At 56.1% G+C, this 17,563-nt stretch overlaps 2 protein-coding genes across 2 annotated transcripts; both read right to left on the bottom strand.

Moving 5' to 3' along the window:
* Positions 1-4,688: 4,688 nt before the first annotated feature.
* Positions 4,689-9,725, bottom strand: LOC120517533 (glycoprotein-N-acetylgalactosamine 3-beta-galactosyltransferase 1-like). The gene is made up of 3 exons (XM_039739927.1): positions 9,171-9,725; positions 8,426-9,084; positions 4,689-8,186 (listed from the first exon to the last, which is right to left on the bottom strand). Exons 1-3 carry the CDS (start codon positions 9,628-9,630, stop codon positions 8,046-8,048), a joined length of 1,260 nt encoding a protein of 419 aa, XP_039595861.1. The 5' UTR covers positions 9,631-9,725; the 3' UTR covers positions 4,689-8,045.
* A 465-nt stretch (positions 9,726-10,190) lies between these two features.
* Positions 10,191-15,299, bottom strand: LOC120517532 (RUN domain-containing protein 3A-like). The gene is made up of 11 exons (XM_039739926.1): positions 15,076-15,299; positions 13,860-13,975; positions 13,644-13,777; positions 13,457-13,542; positions 12,371-12,460; positions 12,177-12,257; positions 11,181-11,346; positions 10,923-11,080; positions 10,710-10,829; positions 10,516-10,619; positions 10,191-10,443 (listed from the first exon to the last, which is right to left on the bottom strand). The coding sequence occupies exons 1-11, from the start codon at positions 15,153-15,155 to the stop codon at positions 10,301-10,303; spliced, it is 1,278 nt and encodes a 425-aa protein (XP_039595860.1). The 5' UTR covers positions 15,156-15,299; the 3' UTR covers positions 10,191-10,300.
* Positions 15,300-17,563: the final 2,264 nt, after the last annotated feature.

Genomic DNA, 17,563 nt, shown 5'->3' with positions numbered 1-17,563 from the left:
CTCAAAACACACAAGTACACATACAGAAGCGCCCACCACACCACACCACACCACACAGGCATATGTGAGTGGCACTGATCCACTGGCACATATTCAGCTGGCACTGGACTGCACCCATTCTGTATTGTAAATGTGATGGACTGTAACACTTATTACCTGGACATATTCATGTCGACGTCCTCTGACCCGGACACTGGTCCTCTCACCTGAGACCCTGAACAGCTGCCTCGTGGTCATGTTGTGCCACACCAGAGGAGTCTGATTGTGGTCATGCCCACTCCACTTATGTTGTTGAGTTCCTGTCTATCTTCCAGTATTTGTCGCTGTAACTGGTGGAGTCGGATTGCATTGTTTGCTCTGACCAGGTTCACAATGGCAAGTTCCTGCTGTTGGGTGAACAGGTGTTGGCATCCACCCCAGTGGGTCTTCTAGCCATTCTGCACAAAAATACCAACCACAAATTGTTATTGGTTGGCTTCTTTGTTGCAGTACTGTCTATACCACACACAGTACTGAGCCATCTCGACACGTTATCATCATGTGTTTCACAGAACTCACACTTTTATACAAACAGGAGCATTAGCCACCCTGAAGTACAGTCCATGTGAGATGGCACAGTACTGTAAATACAGTCGGAGTGGGGAAGAGAGTTGAAGACATCGGAATGGCCTTATGATGGATGAAACTGGGAAACATCTTACATTAGGCTGGACTCTCTGCCCAGCGGCCCTCACAGTCCGGCCACAGTTTATGACGCGGCCCACCAAAGTTGTTCTTATGTCATCAGAAATAAATGTCCTTGCATGGCCTCTTGGACCTCGTCCCCCACTCTCTCTCACTCTCTGTCTTCCTCTTCCTCGAGCTCTCCCTGCTTCCATGCTTGCAAAGTTCTCAAAATGGCTTCAGCGAGGTCTCTTTAGAGCTAGAAGTATTTTCAGTTACACAGTGTGGTTTGGGTGTTCCCAATGGTACCCTGAGATTTCATTTTTGAACAAAGTGTCTTATGTGTGAAGTAGTGTGCAGGGGCGAGTGTGTGTGTGTGTGTGTGTGGTTAAGGTACGGTTACAACAACTTCAGGTTCTGTTACTTTGGTTTAAGTGTGTGTCTATAGTGCCCGAGCAAAGGGGAAAAACTGTAATACAATTACAGAAATCTCTGTTGGACGAAGAATTCACATCACATTAAGCGTATTAGTTTCATGCTTCATTTCAAACCCTAATCCAAATAGACAGATAAGAAGACATAAGACACATAAATCTGAAAGATTAGGCCCAAATATTTTTTTGAGTGTGTGTGAGTGTGCGAGTGTGTGAGAGAGAGTGTGTGTGTGTGTAAGAGTGAATGTGTAAGAGAGTGAGAGTGTGAGTGTGTGTGTGTGAGTGTGCGAGTGTGTGTGTAAGAGAGTGAGAGTGTAAGAGCGTGTGTGTGTGCAAGTGTGTGTAAGTGTGAGTGTGTAAGAGAGTGAGTGTGTATGTGAGTAGGCATGTGTGTAAGAGAGTGTGAGTGTGTGTAAGTGTGAGTGTGTAAGAGAGTGAGAGTGTGATTGTGTGTGTGAGTGTGCGAGAGTGTGAGTGTGTGAGAGAGTGAGAGTGTGAGTGTATGTGTGTAAGAGTGAGTGTGTAAGAGAGTGCGAGTGTGTGTAAGAGTGAGTGTGTGAGAGAGTGAGAGTGTGATTGTGCGAGTGTGTGTAAGTGTGAGTGTAAGAGTGAGTGTGTAAGAGAGTGAGTGAGTGTGTGTGTGAGTAGGCGTGTGTGTAAGAGAGTGTGAGTGTAAGAGTGTGTGTGTGAGTAGGTGTGCATGTAAGAGAGTGTGAGTGTGTTTAAGTGCGAGTGTGTGAGTCCACTGAAACGAGCCGAGTGTGTTACCAGGGCAGTGACATCAGCAGTGAGAGGGCAGGCAGCAGCATGGAGGTTGAAGCCACTGGACTGGTGATGAGACAGCGAGATGCCCACCATAAAGCGAGCAAAACCCTTTACGAGATATTCAGCTGCTGTCATCAACTGGGCACCGCCATGAGTGGCCACAGACCCCGATTTTATGCCAAGGGTGTGGCATTTGCCTGCTCAACCCAAATACAGTAAAACTGCTGTGGTTACACATGAGCTTTGGCACAGAACTCGTAATTGTGCCATGTGAGTGCTGCAGAGATTGGGTATGAAATGACACCAGCAGGGAGTCCCAGTTCTGCTGTGCCAGTCGCCTGTCTAAAATCCAAGCGGGTGGTCTTACACTGTAGTTGCCCCTCTTCTGTTGGCTGTCCTGACAGAGCAGATGGCTCAGTATCGAGTTCTTGAACCCGTGTCCTGCGCCCGATTCTACGCCAGTAACTCACGTGTCCTGCGGGTCATTCAGTTCATTCTTACTGAATTCAGGATCGCGCGCATACTAAGAGCGAACCCTAATCCTTAACTTGCCATGTGATGAGAAACGTCTTAATGTTTGGGTGAAGTTGACCCTTAAAAGGAGTGGCATGGTGGCACAGTGGGTAGCACTGCTGCCTCACAGTTAGGAGACCCGTCTGGGTTCGCTTCCCTCGTGGAGTCTGCATGTTCTCCCCGTGTCTGCATGGCTTTCCTCTCACAGTCCAAAGAGATGCAGGTTATCCTACATGGTCTCTAGTGTGTGTCTGTGTGTGTGTGTGTGTGTGTGCTGGCGCCCTGCCCGGGTTTGTTCCTGCCTGGCGCCCTGTGCTGGCTGGGATTGGCTCCAGCAGACCCCCCGTGACCCTGTGTTAGGAGATAGCGGGTTGGATGATGACTGACTGACCCCTGAGAGGAGTCCCACCCTGACCCAGTGGACTTCATCATGTTGCCCACTTCACTCGGGCCTCCTCTTCATCTCCTTTCCTCCTAACTGACGGCCCGGACTCCGCCTGTCGCTCTTCTCTGGACTTTTTCTTGTGCCGTTTTGTCTTTTTGTAGCCCAAACTGCCCCAGGACTCCAGCCGAGGCCTCACCCGTGTGTCGTGAAGCTTCAGCAGACCCCTCCACACGTCAAGGCGCCATATAATGGACAGTCTTTCATATTTCAGACGTTTATCAACCGTAACAATACTGTAAGTATCCATACGACTGGCATACTAAAGTCGCCAGTCAAATTACCGCATTGGCGTGAGTTAGGACTATGAACGTTTGTGTTACGCCAGAGGTATGGCGCCACTGCCATGCTGACCCCTGTTGGGATTACCTGCTCCGCGCTTCTCCCTTTGACAGGGCGCCCTGGCCCAGAGCTTGAGACTTTGCTCCGTGCCGACTGCCGTCCATCCCACAACGTTACGCCTTCTTGAATTGCGGGCACCAGACTGACTCCGTTAAAGCAGAGCCGACTGACACGGACCGACGCAGCCTCCCCACTGCCACGCTTTGCGCCGACTTCTTCCCAATGGCACTCTGATGCGTGCCGTGCCAGTCGGAGGGTCCTTTACGCTGTCCAGAAGGTCGCATCGTGGCCTCGCTGCTCGCGGATGCCCGTCCCATTCCGTCTGATTTCAAGTAGGGGGAAGCCACGGTCCGGGTCTCCAGAACACGGTTTGAGCTGCTTCCGGGCTTTGTGCCCTGGTGGCAGCCTGGGCACTGCAATTGCCTCGTGGGTGAACTCGGGTGTGAGGCAACTCTTTAGTTAAAAGCTTCAGCTCCAGCGCCACTGCAGAAATAAATAATACAAAGATGGCAGGGTGGTGGCAGGTGGGCATGACAAGAACTCACTCTCTTAAAAAAGCGGGCATTCAGACCGGTGTGCCAACTGCACAAGTAATGCAGGAGACTGGGTACGGGTCACTTGCAGGGGTCAGGGAGGAGATGCGGATTTCCGGGAGACTCCCAGAAGTTCCAGGAAGCTTTGAATGGCTGAGTAAACACCGGAGAGAACAAACAGCCGGCGTGTCCTGACCGTCTGCCAGTTATGTGATGTTACAGACACCACCTGGCTCTTGGTGTGCCAAAGTACTTGCCCCCCCCACTTAAAATCTAATGCTTGAACACAGCCAGGCCCGCTCCATATAAGGTGGGCTTACCATTAGTGTGAAGTCACCAACACAGAGTTTCAAAAAGCACGCCATGAAACTCAGAAAACTGCAGCGGCCTGCCAGCCAAATCTAGAGCAGCAGCTCAGTGGGAGCCACGATGTGCCAACAGTAGAAGAGGGTGCCAAGGCATAAAGATCTTTACTTGTGCTCGGCCGTCGGGACACCACAGCGAGAAGGACAAAAGGGAACTGGACTGGCCAGCAGCAGGCTGGAAACCATGAAGAGCGTCGAGGGCCAGCACCACCAACCTCTGGAGGAACCTTCTCAGCTGTGTTGGCGCAAATCAAACCCAGAAATCCAACAATCAGGCAGCCAGCAAACATGGAGCCCCCCCCGTGTGTGACGGAGCAGGGATGCTGCATGTGCTTCTTGGGGTCCGCAGGACTTGCTGTCATCAAAGGGATCAGGACGTCTGCCTGCCAGCGGGTTGAAGCCTCAGAGTGGTCACGTCACGCGCGGAGACGAGGACCTCAAACACCACGTCAAGTCTGCAGAAGTGCTGGGCTGGCCAGGGGGTGACGGCAGTAGGGACCCCCGGGTGGGACCTGAAGTGAGGGGCTGGGTGTCTGAGGTGCCACCTCCCCCGAGAGCCCGATGGTCAATGGTGGCAGTCATGGCAGGTGAAGGTGGCGCAGAAGGTCATTGACAACAACAGCAAAAGCACTTTTTGAAAATTGAAAGAACATTTTAATTTCAAAGTGGTGGCTCAGAGTAACAATTACAAAAAGTGAACAAGAAATAAAATAAAATGGAAACGACGCCAATCGAGTTGAAGGGAAAGACAAACTCCAGCCGATGGCATGCTGGGAAAGGAGACCCCCGGGAGGGGCACACGGCAGCGCACTTGGAACGTCTTCTCGTCTTTCAAACTCTTTACTCGCACGTCAAGCAACACAAACTGCTCAGAAGGGGAAAGCGAAGACGAATTTCAACATTTAAGAAAAAGACAAGCGCAGTCGGGCCCTTAGCTCTGGCGCCGCTGCATCCCATTCTCCTGATCATCGCCGAGATGTCTGCAGAACGTCCCACCGATGACAGACCGTGAGCCTTCAGGCAGGTGGCACAGAATGTCCTGCAGCATTGACGGACCCCAGGGACAAAGTGGCCTCCTCAAGTTTAGGAACAACCACCCCACCAGAGAAGAGAGATGGACAAGAATGTGACGGTCACTCTGGCCGAGCTCCAGAGACCCCATGTGGAGGTGGCAGACACTTCCAGAAGGACAGTCCCTGTTGTGGCTGAAAGGCGCTGCTGCTCAAACAAGGCACACGGAATCGAGCGTTACTGCGTGATGCCAACACGGACCCCGATCAAGTGAGCGCCCAAAGCTGGGCAAACCGTATTAGTCTTACACTTCTTCTCATCATCATCATCATCCTCCTCATCTGACGCCCAGTCATCTCGCAGCTTTAGACCTGCTGCCCCTACGTAGGCCCACCAATACCTTTTGGCTTAATGAGACGGGCGCGTTGTCCTGCCCACTCGGCTGCTCTTTACCTAATGCCCGTCAGCCTAAACTTTCCAACATGGCTCCTTATCCCGTGCAGGTGTCCGAAACCTGCTCATCAATCGAATCCCACCAGTAAGTCGGAGTCAGGCGGACCCACTCATGTGACGCTGGGCTGGAGGCTGGGCAGCTGTGCCCCTAAAGCAATAAGGCGGCTGGCTCTTGGAAACTTCCTTTCTCTTGACTTGTCCTCACCCGTCCAGACGGGCAGGCCCTGTAACTGGAGACACGCCGCCCGTCTGGTTTTTCTCTCCTTGCCAAGGCCTCAAACAACGGGCACTCGATTTGGGGGCTTTACAGCTGTAAAGAGGGACAGGCGATGGCTTTTGATAGTTTAACCCTTGCTGCGTTATTTTCATATATGCTGATGGATGATTCTCTCCGAGGATTTTTAAGGAATATTCTTCTCTGCATTCCCCACCGCGATATTCCACCAAGGTGGGCTTGAGGACAGAGTGGCCGGAGAGAAGCTGCTCCTGCGTTAAGGACACGAGCGAAACGAGCCCCTCTGGCCTGGTGAAACCAACGTTGGCGTCGTGTCTGGAGGACGGCAGGCACCTCTCATCGCTGTGCCGTTCCAGTAGCGAAGCACTGGTGTCGGTGGCCACAGGGACTGGGAGACTGGAGAAGCTGAATGGGGATCTCCTTGATGAAAAACCTGCTCAGAGTGACCGACGGGTCACAAAGCAAAGACAACTCAGGGGACAGCGTAGGGACAGTTGCCCAGCCAGAGCTGAGACTTGAACCCCAGTGGTGCCCATCCATACAAATCGAGTTGAGCGAAGCTCGGGGTGACGACTGCAGGCTGGAATGGCAGTGAAGACCCTCAGTACTCGGGCAGTGGGACGGCTCAGGTTCGTTTGCTTTGTTCTGTAATAAATTTGAAACGTTGCCCACTTTCGTTTTCTCATCCTGCTGCACTGAGTGTTGCTTGGCGCATGGCGACGATTTTAACAGAAGGCTGCAACATCCCAAAATGTCAAAGAGCTGAGGGGGTGAAGACCTTCTGAAGGCGCCTCACATTAAAGGAGCTCGGCGGGTATTGAGATGCTTAACGTAACTCAGCCTCAACCCCACGTACGACCCAAGACGGCGGTGGTCCGGCCCAAGACCTGTAACACGGGAATAATGGACCACCGAGGCCACCAAACGCATCTGTCCGTCCTGAAAGGGTCTCGTGGGGGACTGCATCGTTCGTTCGTCTCATTTCTGTAAACAGGATGGTAAAGCGGGCACTGGGCTGCCATCAGTATGCTCGGAGCACTGGTTGGCAGTCTTCAGACCCCGTGACTGGCAGGCAGGCGGGCAGCACGGCTCAGTTCTACCGACCAGAGACTCTCCTGTCGACTGCTCAAGCTGTTGCTGCGTGGTAGGAGGAGGCATTGAATGCAGGCGGAGACACAAAGTGCCAACATCTGGCATGCCTATTGCCCCCAGAAGCCCGAACAAGGCCCACATGTGTGGGAGGCACCTTGCCAACCGAGCACAGTACTGTGCCACCCTGAGGCTGCCCTGCTTTTAGAGCTCCTCACCCTAAACTTCCCTCCAGGCTCTCTCAGGCAGAAGTGAAGCGCCCCCTGGTGGGATGAGACTGGAGGCAGAACTGGACCTGCATGTGGCCACTGTGGACCGCGGCGGACAGATGCCCTCCAAGCATAGCCACTGAAGTGTGGCCACTAGAGGGCGCTCGTGCACCACAGGACACCTGGCATTAATCAAAATCAGTGGCACACAGCCCTTCAATCGTGAAAATCAAAGAGATGCCAAGTGACACGGTATCAGACTCCCGAGACACACTCGTCGTCCAGTTAGGACATGGCAGGTGTGGTCACACCCCTGCCAGCTTCCCAGGTGGCCAAGTGACATCCCAGAGGCTGGCACTTTCCTGCCCGATTGAACCCCGGTCACAGCGCAGGCCTTGTGCTGCCTTCTGTTTGGGCTCAGCGCACGCTGAAAGAGAGCAGCTGGCGGGCCAAGGAGATAAACAGCAGCTCCCCAGCTGGCATGGGTGGGGCTCTGAGATAAGCTCAGCGTTGGCGCGTTGACTCGGTCGGCCTGCGAGCTTCACTGCTAAACTTTAAGGGTGGGACCCGTCGTGGTGAATGTCTAACCGTTCCCTTTATATAGCGCCTTCTGTGTGCGTAACACACAGAACTGAGCCAGCAAGCTGGCACTTTACACCACCAGCAGGTGGGCAGCAGGACACCTTCAGATAGACCCAGGGTGACCACTGCAGCCACCAGCGAGCAAACATGTCTAAAATGGAGTGCAAGGCGCTATAAGGCATCAAAGGTGACGAGCTGATTAAGCCCACACTTCTCACGTGGGGTCGGTCCTTGAGGTGCCCAAGTCAAACCAAGCAGGTGCCACAAAACATTCAGGGGGCAATCAAAGAGCTCATCAGGGCAAGAAGGTCGGCTCACCTCGGTAGGAGGTTCTACAAAAGCCAAGGTGGGAAAGCAAAAGGCAACCGGCAAGAGGAAGGTGGGCACAGGCGAGTACATGGCCCTGTCCTTAGGGAGTCAGGAAGTCCACCGTGTCGTCTCGATGGTGACCGGGGACCTGCAGGTGGTAGACGTAATACTCCAGGATGTGCATGTCTTCCGGGGTGATGTAGTGGAATGAAACGGAGAGGTCGGAGCAGCAGTCAGGACCCTGCAGTGGGAGAAAGGGCATCATGTCAGGTCAGGGTGCCAGGCAGAGACAGACAGAGGAGTATAAAGTGCCAAGAAGAGTACAGCAGGCCCGGCAGACAGAGGTGCAGAGGCGAGAAGGACAGCCAGAAGAAGACCCCACGCACCCACCACAGGCCACTCCGCACCCAGAAGCGAGTCTCCCCAGCAGAAAGCAGACGGGCACACGTCGCCGGCCCGAGTGGGCGGCGGCACACTCACGTTGCGGGCCTTGTAGTAGCTGTACTTCCAGTACCAGTGGCTGGGCGCCAGGATGCCCGGGATGAGGTGCAGCTCGGGGTACAGGGGGTGGAAGCTCTCCCTACGCTGCACGTCCCGCGTGTCCACCACCCGCACCCCCAGGCTCTCCATGCAGCGGCCGATGGCCAAGTCTTCCACCGAAGACGTGTGAGTGCAGGTGCCATCCTTCAGGCCTGCCACATAGCGCCTCAGGGCCTGCCGGCTCAGCACGTAGCCCGCCCCGCCGCTCATGTAGCCCTGCTGGACGTAAGGGCTGAAGCGGCGGCCCAGGTAGAGCGGCTGACTGCTGTCGTGCTTGGAGAGCAGCAGCCGGAGGTTCTCCATCACCACGTACGTGTCGTCATCCGCCTTGAGGAACCAGTCGGCCGCGTGCAGGTAACGGTCGTGGACCAGCGTGAAGGCGGCCATCGTCTTCCGATAGAGCGCGCCTCGCCCCTCGGACGTGTTGAGCCCGACCGCCGGCAGGCTGGGGTCTGCCCTGGAGCTCATGAAGAGCAGCACGGTGCAGCGGCGCCCCCAGGTGCTCTGGACTTGGCGCGCCTTCCGGTGGGACTGGGGCGAGGTCATGACCCAGCAGAGGACCCTAAGGGCACTAGAGACATCCTGAGGGGCCTGCAGCTCTGCAAACAGACAGGAAAGGCTCAGGTGAATGTGCGGTAGCGGCAGCTGGCGCTTACCTGGGCGAGTCAGAGACCCGGCTACCCACCTGAGGTCGCGTTGCTCGGGCGCCGCCGCTCGATGCCCTGTTGCTGCTGCTGCCATCTGGAGGGCCCCAGCCAGCCCCGCAGCTCCCTGCCGAGCCTCGTTTGCTGGAACGTGAAGGAGCACAGGAGGCAGCCGAGCAGGAAACCTGCGGCGAACTTGAGGCGTGTCGCCGCTAACCGCGGCAGCATCTCCTCCGGAGAAGGGACGGCGACAGCGGTGCTCGGGGTAGTGGCCACCCAAACCTGGCAGGACTCAGCCCGCCGTGCCGCCTGCGAGGAGCCCCGTTCTCGGCAACAACGGGATCGGAAAGCAAACAAACGGGGACCGCCGCGGGGGTCGTGGCTGTCTCCGCGCTGGCACCTTCGCTCTGCTATCCGAAGCAGAAGGCGCGACTGGCGGCGCTGAGCCGGAGAAACGGCCGACTTGATGAGGCTCACCTGCGCGCGAGCCTTCATTTGCATACGGCACGCCTGACGGAGGCTGCGTGTTAAGGTGGAACGCAGCGGCAGGCGTCGCGTGCCCTGGCGCGCGGGGAGCCGCTTCCTCTTGACACTGGCACTCCGTTATGCCCTGCAGCACTGAGGGCAGCGCCTCGCGGCGCAGATGCTCGGAGAAGATGGGCACCTGATGACATCTGCTGACCGATAATTGGCACTCGACTTGACGAAAAGATGCCAGGGTTAGATGGACTGAAGTAGGAAGCAGGGGGAGGGGCACCTGGGGGGGGTCTCACTTACTCGCTGCCGCTGGCTTCTTCTCACTCGCATCAAAGGACAGTTGGCATGAGGTCTGACAGCAGGCCAGCACCTTGAGTCCCTTCTGGTGGCATGTCACTTGTGCCAGCCATTCTCACTAGGACCGCACATACTATCTTCAGTTTTCGAGTCTCTTGGAAGCAGGGACCCCGAGTGCCAAGCGCCAGCCGGCTGACAGGTCACTACGAGCCACACACAGTAAGCGGACACCAACAACACGTGCGCGCGCGATGCCCCCGGTGGCGAGAGAATGACACACGCAAGACTGGAGGGAAGTTGACAGATTTATTGATGGACACTTCAATTGGGGGGGGGGCGTCCAGATGACCCCAGCGAGACAGACAGACAGACAGCGAGGGGGGCGGGTAATGTAAAGTTAACTGGGAGAGATGGCCGGACTGGCCTCGGTGCTCACGGTGACCAGGCACTCGCTGGACTTGAGGCTGGCCAGAGACTTGCAGCTGGGGAGCGATGCCAGGGAGCCACAGAGGCCCAGCATGGACGGCGTGTAGTCTTTGCCTGCAAGGGGAAAAGCAGCGTGAGGTGATAGGCACAGGTGGCACGGGCATCAGCGCCAGCGGTCATACCCACCTGTGGAGCACCAGGGCTCCCCGTTGGGCTTCCCCTCTGTCCTCTGCGAGTCCGAACCCAGGCTGACCTCGACGGAGAGCTGGTCCACACTGTGGAAGCTTCTTCTGCAGAGAAAGGAGAAAGCAAAAGTGGGATCTGGCAAGAGGCCCCCGGGAGAGCCAGTATGGCACCATCAACGCCAGGCTGGCACAAACCTCCTGTATACTTTGACATCCTCCTCACCGCTGAAGGCCCCTAGCGATGACCACTGGCTGGCCAGCGGGATGGTCATCTCTTTGGACAGATGGTTGGAGTCACAGGGAATCAAGCCGGTCCTGCGGAAGAAGCGAAAGGAGAGCGTGCATGAGAGCGGCCGCACGCTGCATAGCATGGCACCCCCCCTCCCTTTGGCGGGCACGGCCACTCACAGTTGCTCCTGCAGCTCCAGCACGATGGCCTCCAGCTCCTTCTTCTCCAGCTGGTTCTGCACCTTGAGGTCCTCCAGGCGCAGCTGCAGCCGCTTGTTCTCTGCCTCCAGGTTCTTGAGCTGAGACTCGCGCAGACGCACCAGCTCCTCCAAGTACCCCTGGGTGAGGAGAGAGGGCCCGAGGGTGAGGAGCTGGCACTCGGCGCTGCCCGGCTGACCGAGGCCACCGGCTGACCGAGGCCACCGGCTGACCGCTTACCTTCTGTGCGTAGACGATCTTGAACTTCTGCTCCATCTTGCGGCACTTGCTGCCCCAGCTCTCGTCGTCGGTGACCAGGGGGAAGTAGGGGTGCTCTGGAAGACTCTCATCGCTGGTGCTGCTGTCAACGCTCTGCCGGTCATCGTCATCGCTCAAGTAGTCATAGCTGCCAGGCAAAGAGCAGAGAGGTGGGCAGGTTGAGGGGCCAGGCTGGGCTCAGCTCATAGGGACAGAGGTGACAAAGGCCAGCATGTTAGGGGTCAGGTCATAGGGACAGAGGTGACAAAGGCCAGCACATTTGGGCTCAGCTCTTAGGGACAGAGGTGACAAAGGCCAGCACGTTTGGGGTCAACCTTAGGGACAGAGGTGACAAAGGCCAGCGTGTTATGGGTCAGGTCATAGGGACAGAGGTGACAAAGGCCAGCACGTTTGGGCTCAACTCATAGGTACAAAGGTGACAAAAGCCAGCGTGTTAGGGGTCAGGTCATAGGGACAGAGGTGACAAAGGCCAGCACGTTTGGGCTCAACTCATTAGGTCAGAGGTGACAAAGTCCAATGTGTTATGGTCAGGTCATAGGGACAGAGGTGACAACGTCCAGTGTGTTAACGGTCAGGTCATAGGGACAGAGGTGACAAAGGCCAGCACGTTTGGGCTCAACCTTAGGGACAGAGGTGACAAAGTCCAGTGTGTTAGCGGTCAGGTCATAGGGACAGAGGTGACAAAGGCCAGCACATTTGGGCTCAGCTCTTAGGGACAGAGGTGACAAAAGCCAGCACGTTTGGGGTCAGCGTTTAGGGACAGAGGTGACAAAGGCCAGCACATTTGGGCTCAGCTCTTAGGGACAGAGGTGACAAAAGCCAGCGTGCTAGGGGTCAGGTCATGGGGACAGAGGTGACAAAGGCCAGAGCATTTGGGGTCAGCTCTTAGGGACATAGGTGACAAAGTCCAGCCCATGTGTCCAGTCACCAGATCGTCATTCGTCTTTCCATCCTTACCTCTGGGTGAATTTCAGGTAGGGGGTGTAGTCGATCACCGCCGGGGTCTTCCCATCAAGCACCTCACCTTTCAGGCAAAAGCTAACAAGAGACAATGAGAGAGAGAGAGGAGACTGGCTGGAGTCCTCGTCTGCGTGATGCTGCCCCCCCTGTGGTGAGGCCCAGACCTGGCACCAGTGGCCCCTCTTACCTACCTGAAGTCGATGGCACTCAGGCCGATCAACATGCCCGTGAGCACTGAGGCCTCCTCTCGCAGCATAATGGCACCCTCGTCGTAGAACCTCCTGAAAGAGCCACACGCAAGCTGTGAGTAGGCACAATGGGATCTGGGTGCAAGCTGCCAGCCGTGTGCCCCTCGAGGGGCTTTCTTAGACACCTGACCCTGTGACCCACTCACTGACCTGTGCAGTCAGATCCAGAGTGCCCAGTGGCACACCCCGGGGGTCCCTCTCTGGGGTCCAGTCACTCTGCGTTCAGCTGTACAGGAATAAGCCCGCTGGTCACAGGGTGCCAGAACCCAACACACAGGGTTCAACCCTGTCACCTCTCGGCCTGCCCTGCCAGTCGGACCCTACGTGAGGTGGGCGTCCTGCAAGTCTCCCCTCAAACTCTGATCCTGTCGGACCTCCACGTCCTCTTCTCCGTGTCACTTTTGCACCTTTCAGCTGTCACCGTCTTGTCCTGTGCCAGTCAGTTCTGTGGCCGTAGCCCAGGAGGTGGCTGCTGTTAGCCCCCAGTGGTGCTCAGACCCCTTTAAGGTCTTCACCCAATTAGCCATCCATTGCTTCTACTTTACACTCCATGGCCTTGCCCTGGCATCACTAGAGGTGGCTTGTTCCTGCCAGACCTGCATGCCCTCTGTGTAACACTCTGCAGAACCCAGCAGGTGAACCCAAGCAGGGTGATCCTGGCATATGTCAGGAGCCCCAACCTTGGCACTTGTCCACGGCCTCTCATTTAACCTTTGGCCAGGGAGCTTCACCTCAATGATACCCTGAGGGTCTGCAGAAACCCCCCACTTTAAAGGTCTGCTGTGTGACAACATGCAGGAATCTTGACTGCCTGGCAGCACCTCTGGCCAGGTCAGTCCACGGAGCCCTGTTGTGCCGCCCCGGGTGCCCTGATCTGATAGTCAAGCCACCCTACGTCCGAGCCGACAGCTTCCTACAGCCCCACCCCAGATGTCGGACCCCCTAATTTCACCTCGTCTCTCTGTGGATCACAAATTCACTTGGCGCCTTTTGTAAACGTGCCCCTTGAAAAGGGTCAGCAGTGCACACCTGGTGGTCCTGGTATCCCTCAGTGCCGTGGCGATGTACTCGGACAGGCGCTTCTCCATCAGGGCGACGCGGATCCAGGCGCGGCCCTACAGACGAGCACAGGTACGCCGTCAGACTTGGCAGCCCCCGCCCCACTTCCACTCGGCTAAGGAGTTCTGAGACACTCTCTGGCACGCCTGGCACTCACCTTGGCACGCGAGTTGTTTATGTTCTCCATGCTCTCGATGCTGCTGATGCAGTTATTGGTCACCTTGCCACATGCCAACCTGATGTAGTCCCAGAAACTCCGCTGACTGTCATAGCTGAACCAGGTGCCAGGTCCTGAAAGGCAAGAGGACAAAAGTGGTCAAGAAGCGGGAGGGCAGGCCGTGGTGGTGTCCTCAAGGGACACGTTGCTTATTACCTTTGAAGCAGTGGCTCAGGATCTGTTCCAAGATGGCAGCGAAGTTAATGAACTCTTCTGACGAGTCGTCGATGGGCTCCGCTGTGTACTTCTCTAGCAGGGTCTTCACCGAAAACCTGTGCCCGATAAGACCGAGAGTGAGTGGCACACGACTTTAATGAAGCGGTGGCCAGTGTGACCCGGAAGGCTGGACAACGCACGACAAGTGAAGTTGACCAGCAGCCGGCAACGGCGTACGGGGTGGGCATTTTGGGCAGGTGACAGACGGGCAGCACACTTTGTACAAATCAACATCCCGCAAGCAACTACTGTCCCTCCAGCTGTGACAATGGCCGGAGTGCCTGGGCAGCAGTCAGTTGACTACTGTGATGCCAGCTTCATCCCGTGCCCTCTGTCCCTGTATGCCATTGTTGCTTGTGTTGAGAGAACAAAGTGTGTCTGAGCGACACAAAGGCTCGCTGTCCTCGGCTCCCATAGCACATAGATGGTATCGTGGTGGGCTGGCACAAGCTGAGACTTTACCTCTAAACTCGGTGTAAAGACTGACGCCCTGGCACAGCAGGGAGAGAGCAAACAACAGGGCACTCCACCACCTGGAACGCAGGGAGGGGCATCAGAATGGGACGCAAGAAACTGCAGGCAGGACACACCGTGGGTGGGCAAAGGAAGCTTAGGCATCAGAACCCGTCATCAGGCCTGGGCAGATGACAGAAGCGGGTAAGCCCAGTAAAACAGCACCAAGGGCACCTGTGAATTGGACATGGGCACCCTGTAGTGCTGCGCTGGGCTGCCATGCAGTGGTCCATGCCCACAGCTAACGGACCTCTGGGTGGCTCCAGACCAGGGGCACGATGACCTCACGGTGACTCAGCGCCTGAGGGCAGACTCCTGTACCCCCTCGACTTTCTCTCCTTCTCTGCCCAGCCCCCCTGCTCCTGCCCTTTCACCCATCGCCCTTGTGATGACCTGCGGTCCCGTTAAACCCGCCCTGCGCGTCACCACAGGCGCCGTATGTCACGAACCCCGACGAATGGCCCAGTTCTACGGAATCCGCTGGCCCCCGCGATCGTCATGGTGACGGCCTGACTGGAGCGGGCTTTGTGACGGCGAACGGACGCGTTTGAAGACCCCCACCTCCCCGACATCTCCCAGCATCATCCGTCCCCCAACTCCCCGTCGCCCGCCCGCCCGCCCAGTCGACAGCCGAGCCGCGCACCTGCACACGGTGATGAGGTTCTTGCGCTCCACCGCCACGCTCCGACTCGACGCTTTTTTGGAGGACAAGCCCATTGCCATCGCTTCCCTTCACCGAGGCCCCGGACGCAGCGTCAGGCCGCTCAGGCTCCGCATCCCGGCGCTGTCCGTGGTGCTGCGATGCGAGTGCCGGCCCCGCGCGCGCGCGCTCTCGAGCGCCTGTCACGCGCGCCTGGCGTCAGCCGGTGGGGCTCCCCGGCATGCTCTGCGCCGCAGCGGCGCTCGCCTCTCTTCGGGAAGGGGATGACGTCATTGTGGAAAAATAACCACGTGACGGAAAAGGGGTGGGGAGTCGCGGAGCGCTGGGGACGTCGCCTGCCATTGGTTAGAAAACGAAAGGGCGGGGCTTCGCACTGGGGAGCCACGCCTCCTGAGGGATGTAGCGGGGTGTGCCGGCCGGAGGCTTAAGACGGAAGAAGTCGGAATTGGCGGAAGGTGCGCTAGAAATAAATGTGATGCTTGACTTCAGGAGGTTAGAAGTTCATCGTAAACAAGAACAGTGGCATCAAATATCCAAAATATTCAGGTGTGGCTTTCGTCTGTGCCATTTGTCACCCTCTGGAGAAGGTGCACAGAGGGCCAGAGCCGTAATAAAAGATCAAAAACATCACCCAATTCGTAACCACTGACCTTGAATTAGTGGAAAACGACATCCCACCTGCTTAGTGTTTGCATTTCTCAGTGGGCTGGGACCACCGTAATGAATGAAATGTCAAAAATTAAACAACATGCCGTTTTGTTGATGCTTTGTGGCCTCCTTGTATCCCATTAAAGGTGAACCCCTGGGGTCTGCACACCTTTAGGTCCTTCTGATCATTTTTGATGAAGGTTAACACAATACAAGACAATTTATTATTGTGTAGCCCAAAATCAAACAAGGAGTGCCGCAATGGGCTTTAACAAAAAATGGAAGAAACCTCAGGAAAGGCCATTCAAAGAGAGACCCCCTTACCACGTAGGCTGGGCGTGCAGTGGGGGGTCAATACAACACAACACACAGAACAGAAGAAATCCTCAGTACTGTATAATAATAACAATTTCACAAGTACAGAGCAGAATGTAACAGGGGATGACATCCCATAATATGATTTAGATTTGTTTAGAGTCCTGGAGACCTCGGCCATCAAGCTGCCTCCCCCTATTGGCCAACTGACAGCGGAGTTTACTCTTCATCAGAAAGGTGGCATCTCCTGCACAAAATAAGTGAGCCTGATGTCTGGCATCACTGGACATCAAGACGAGTGGGGGCACCCAAAGGGATCTCAAAGGTGGGGGCAAAGGGTCTCCTGAAGTAACCACAGCTCTGTCTGGAATTCAGCCGACTGCAGTGCCACCACACATGGCACACATCAGGGCGCGCTGCACACAAAACACCATCACTTGTCTGCCAAGGGCACACCAGATAAACTGACCACCAACAACGAGTGCCCTCTGGCACCCCTCTGGCAGACAGATTTACAACACGGGACATTTGGCAAACGAGAGGAGGCCACTCAGTCCATCTTGGAGGTCCGTGTTTGTCTCAGAGTCCTCCACTCGTCATTTCGATGACACGGTCCTGCTGGATGCCATTGAGGACATTAAAGACCAGGATGAGGTCCCCCCGCTGTCTCCTCTGCTCGGACTGATCAGGTGTCACCGTGAGGGCCTGTGACAGTCGGACGTGTCCTTCAGCGCCAGGCTGCGTTCCTCTGAAGTGCACACAGGAGCCCAGATGGGGTCACGCTGGTGTGTTACTCCCCTTCATTTAGAAACGTTTTAACGGCTTCTTCTCGCCACGCCAGAGCACAGTGATGACACGCCGCTGACCTTGTCCGAAGCCATCGTAGGGGGGACGTCTCCTGAAAGTGAACAGCAGGGTGGCGGCAGGTCTGGACCTCTTTTTAAGATCAGCGCTGATCGTTTTGAACCCGTGTTCAATCTCTCTTAAGCCAGTCTGTGTGTTCAAAGGTTCCCCATCATCCCATGCAAAGCCCCCTGCAGCCCCCCGATGTGATGGAATGAAGGAGGGGGTCTCAGCCGTCCATCAGGCCCTATAGTCACGCACACTTGTGTTAGGTAGAATGTCCAGAGGGGGCTGGCCAGGTGGTCTTTTGCCCCCCTGCAGTTTGTTTTGTTGTTTCTCCCCCCTGACTTTCCTGTTTCACATTCTCGCCTTTTCTCTTCCTCTTCGTCGTCTTGTTAAGCACTTGGAGCTCCACGGGTCCTACAGAGAGGCGTTGATGTTGTCCCCGTACCTCCACATTGACACCTCCCTGTGCTCCTCACTACCAAAGGACAGGGTCCAGAGGAGACCCTCCACACAGTACCCGCCCACCTGGACATCAGCAGAGGGCATGACGTGCCAATGCCATTTATCCACTGCAGTTTAACACCATAAAGCCACCAGGCTCGGTGGGCCGCACCCTCATCACAGCTGTGGTGGGCCTGATCTCCTACAGCAACGAGCC

The sequence above is a fragment of the Polypterus senegalus genome, chromosome 17 (assembly GCF_016835505.1).
Source record: "Polypterus senegalus isolate Bchr_013 chromosome 17, ASM1683550v1, whole genome shotgun sequence".
NCBI classification, from domain to species: domain Eukaryota; kingdom Metazoa; phylum Chordata; class Cladistia; order Polypteriformes; family Polypteridae; genus Polypterus; species Polypterus senegalus.
Note: the sequence above shows the minus strand (reverse complement) of the source record. Positions and strands in the feature narration are given on the sequence as shown.